Consider the following 3,959-nt stretch of genomic DNA (forward strand, 5'->3'; position numbering starts at 1 on the left):
AGGTCCCTTCCGACCCTACTAACTATGAAACTATGAATTTATCCAGTGCCTTTTTGAACCTGGCTCTGCTACCTGCCTCCACCACGTCCCATGGCAACGAACTGCACAAGCTAACTACGCATTCATTACAAGTTCTGCCACTGACATCGCTGAGAGCAGGATCGGGCCCAGAGGGTGGGAGAATCTGGTTCATCCCACGTCTTACCGACTCTTCCCCCTTCCTTTCGCTTCCCCAGAGAAGTTTCTTCACAACCAGCACCTCAGCTACGGGCAGCTCCTCTCACTGCACATCCGAGTGGAGGGGAACGAAACTGGACCCTTGGCGTTTCCCATCGGGCTGGTCTTGGAGGGAGACGGCATCGTGGTGTCGTCGAGCTCCTCGGCACCGCCAGGCGGGGACAGCCAGTCCCTCGCTGCCGAGCATGAGGCCATTTTCAGGTACAAGTGGTCTGAGTCCCCCGCCCTGCCCACGAGCATCCATGTCCCCAAAACCCAGCAGCACAGCTGGCCCCACTGTTGGCAGAAGCCGGCAGAGAGGGCGCAGGCCTTCAAGACCTGCAGAAAGCCGAGCACAGGCCAATAGCTTGAAGTTGCAGCAGAGTAAGTTGATATTGGACCTCAGCAAAAACCTCTCCACTGTTAGAGCAGTGAGGCAGTGGGTGGACACCTGGGGAAGATGAGGACTCTCCATCAGTGGAGGTGTTCACGGAGAGCCGCTGGTCCGGGGTAATATCGGTGTAGCGATGCCTATGTTCTGCTGTGGCGATTCCCCAGGTTTCTGGGCTTGGTGGTTGCCACCTGGGGCTGGGAGGGAATTTCTCCCCACGCCTTGCCACTACGTGTCTCAGAGGTTTTTTAAGCCTTCCCCAGAGGCACTGGCTGTCGTCTGTAGCCAAATCTGGGGATTGTGACTGGACTGTGCCTATGCTTCTGCTGGGATTTAAACCCGGAGGGTCCTGGCTAGAGGGTCTTGCCCTCCTGCTCAGGGTCAAACCGATCGCTGTATTTGGGGTCAGGAAGGAATTTTCCTCCATGGTCAGACGGATACCACCTGGGGGTGTTGTAGCGGGGGCACAGCCTCTTCCTGGGATCTCTGGGGGGTATATTAACAACTTTACAGAAGCAGGACATTGGCCACCATGGCTTCACCTGGGGCAGGTTCGGGTGTGACGTCTGGTGTTGTGTCAGGGTTGACTGTAGTTTTACCAAGGGGCCAGACAATGGATGTGCTGGGATGGTTTGGGACCGGGAGGATCCTGCCTCAGGCATGGGCTTGGACTCAGTGACCTCTGGAGGTCCCTTCCAGCCCCACTTCTGTATCGTCCTGTGAGAGCGAACTCTGCCAGCACCTTCCCCTGGGGCTAATTTCGCCTTGCTTTTCTCCCCAAGCAGCCTCCTTCTCTATTGCCCGTGAACACACGTGCATGCATGCACTCACACCCACACCCATACCCGCACACACACCACAGGGAATCGGGGCCTGAGTCTCCTCTGGTAATTCATAGACATGCCTCCTGCCATTCCCCTGTCTCTGATGCAGCTGGGCCTTCCCCCGGCCAAGGGATTTCTATTCCTGTGAGCCCAGCCTACCCACCCCTGTGTGCGCAGGGCATCTGTAGTGGGTGAGGCCACACCGCTCCTTCTGGGCTGGTTCCCCACAGGCTCCATGAGGTGGAGATGGAGCCCTCGCTGTCATCCTTCGACTTCCAGCACCTGCTTTCCAACCTGACTGCCCTCCGGATCCAGGCTGGTAGCAGCCAGGCACCATGTAAGTGACCCCCGGCAGCCAGGAGGCGGCTGCTTTGTAGGGAGCCTGTCCCTCCAGGGAAGGGCTGACTGCAGCTTTTTGCAGACAGTGAGTGCTGCAGTGGGTAGTCCTGCAGTGAAACAGGGATATGGCATCCTCGGAAGTGAGGTTTCAGCTTGTCGGGTCTCCAGGGAAGAGACTGTCTCCACCTTTTTGTGTGTGCAACCCCTGGCACAGGCAAGGCCCTGGCTGAGATTGAGGGCAGCCCTAGACAGGGCATTAAATGAGACAGCATTGGGTTCCCCTCCCAAACTGGCAGTTCATGGGAGGGTTCCCCTACCCACTTTAACTCCCTTTCCTCCTTCCGCAGGCAGGGTCTCCTTGCACGAGGTCCGGCTCACCTCTGCTCGGCCGGGGCTCTCCTCGCCCGCGTCCTGGGTGGAAGACTGCGTCTGCCCGCAGGGCTATGTCGGGCAGTTCTGCGATTCCTGCGCACCTGGTTTCAAGAGAGAGGCTCCCTTCGGTGGGCCCTTCTCCAGTTGCATCCCCTGCACCTGTAACCAGCACGGCAGCTGTGACCCCAACACAGGTCCACGGTCCCTCCCGGTGACTTGTCTTTGCCACTGCGTGATCTCGCCTTCTTTTGCAGGAGACCATCCTGGCCATCTGCTCATTCCCTGGCTTCCCAATTAGCCATATAATTACCTGGCAATTACACTGTAAATCATAGATAATAGCTCTGCATAATTGCATGTTCCCAAAGAATAGTAGGGAATGATGCCAGGAGCTCTAGCACCCAGCGTCTCTAAGTTTTTAATCGCTGGGTAAATTACAAGGGGCTACTTTCTGGCAGAAATACCTGACTAACTGCAATGTTACTGGTGATAGTAGGTGGTAAGTCACACATCTACCACTGTAAATATATATGGGGCTGGAGAAGAGAGAGCATAAGGAGGAATGAAATGCATTGAAAGGCAGGAAGTGTTGGTCATAACCATGTTGGTCTAAGGACATGGGCAGACAAGGTTCTTTGGGTAAATGTGATATCTTTTATTAGACCAACTAAATAGTTGGAAAAATTGTTCTTTACAAGCTTACCAGGTAGAAATACCCTTCTTCAGGCATAGAAAGAGTCTGCTGTTGTTTTGTGTTCTCCTTGAAAGGCAGGAAGCACTGATAAAGGGTGGTGGAGCTATTGGAAGGAGAGTGAGCCTAGCAACAATGCTTGGGGTAGATATGAGGAGCAGAGATAAGCGGCAGAGAGTCTGGGTGATGGTTGCTGCAGCGGGGCTAAAAGCAAATCAGCGTGGGCAAGGCAGGGGAGAAAGCGAGGAAGAAATGGATTATGGGGGCTATGGAGGAGGAATGAGGGGTTTAACAAAAGAGCTAGAGAGATCCTGAGACTGTATGGTACATGCCATGGGACCGCGTGCTGCAATGCAGCTATGGTCCTGCTACAGGAGTTTACATGTGTGCACACACATGCACATGTGGCTGGGATGTTTTTGCACATGTGAATTAGGACTCAAAGGTCCTGTGCAAGGAAATGCGCACTGTCTGCATGTCACTGCAGTTGGGAGGCTTGGGATCCTTGTCCCCCTCTGAAGGCTGGCTCAGAGAAGAGGTCAGTGAGGTTGTTAATGAAGCATGTGTGGCTGTGTCCACACTGGGCAGGTGCTAGAATGTGTGGCAACAGAGCCTGAGACCGCCAGCCCTGTGCTAAGCCCTACTGTGCTCCGGTGTGCCCCGTGGCTATTTGGTGGCTTGCTGGGATGGGATTTGGGATCCTTTGGTTGGCATCACTGGCTGAAAGCCCTCTAGTTAGCTGCATGCAAAGTGGGGCTTAAGTGCTGCACTGCTACTGATGAATGGGGAGAGAACTTCAGAGGCAGAGGTAGACAGCAGTGGAGGAACTGCAGGGAGGCGAGGGGTGATTATCAGGCCTTAATCTGTCCAGGCTGCAACCTGATTCCACACTGTAAAATGAGTCGCTGCTCACGTTACAGCAAGTTGTTTGGGGGCGGGGGTTATATATTTTGGAAATTTTTTCATATACCAGGTCAAATTAGCCAGATCGGTTCTGAATTCTTTGAATCATTCAAAAGCTTTATGTGCCCCACTACCGGCAAGTATTCTCCGCCTCAGGCTTTTCAGCCTGGGGTTCAGATACTTCCAAATCCTTTGGCAGGCATCCTACTTTATATATATATAT

At 54.0% G+C, this 3,959-nt stretch overlaps 1 protein-coding gene across 1 annotated transcript in view; it reads left to right on the forward strand.

Annotated features, from left to right (window-relative positions):
- LAMC3 (laminin subunit gamma 3) overlaps positions 1 to 3,959 on the forward strand; it is a 44,825-nt gene that overhangs the window by 15,459 nt on the left and 25,407 nt on the right. Inside the window, exons 10-12 of the mRNA XM_019510689.1 lie at positions 237 to 438; positions 1,662 to 1,768; positions 2,118 to 2,336. Of these exons, the coding sequence (XP_019366234.1) occupies positions 237 to 438; positions 1,662 to 1,768; positions 2,118 to 2,336 (528 nt within the window). The remainder of the gene's footprint in view (positions 1 to 236; positions 439 to 1,661; positions 1,769 to 2,117; positions 2,337 to 3,959) is intronic.

The sequence above is a fragment of the Gavialis gangeticus genome, unplaced genomic scaffold (genome assembly GCF_001723915.1).
Source record: "Gavialis gangeticus isolate Ggan-Ray unplaced genomic scaffold, GavGan_comp1, whole genome shotgun sequence".
Lineage (NCBI taxonomy): Eukaryota > Metazoa > Chordata > Crocodylia > Gavialidae > Gavialis > Gavialis gangeticus.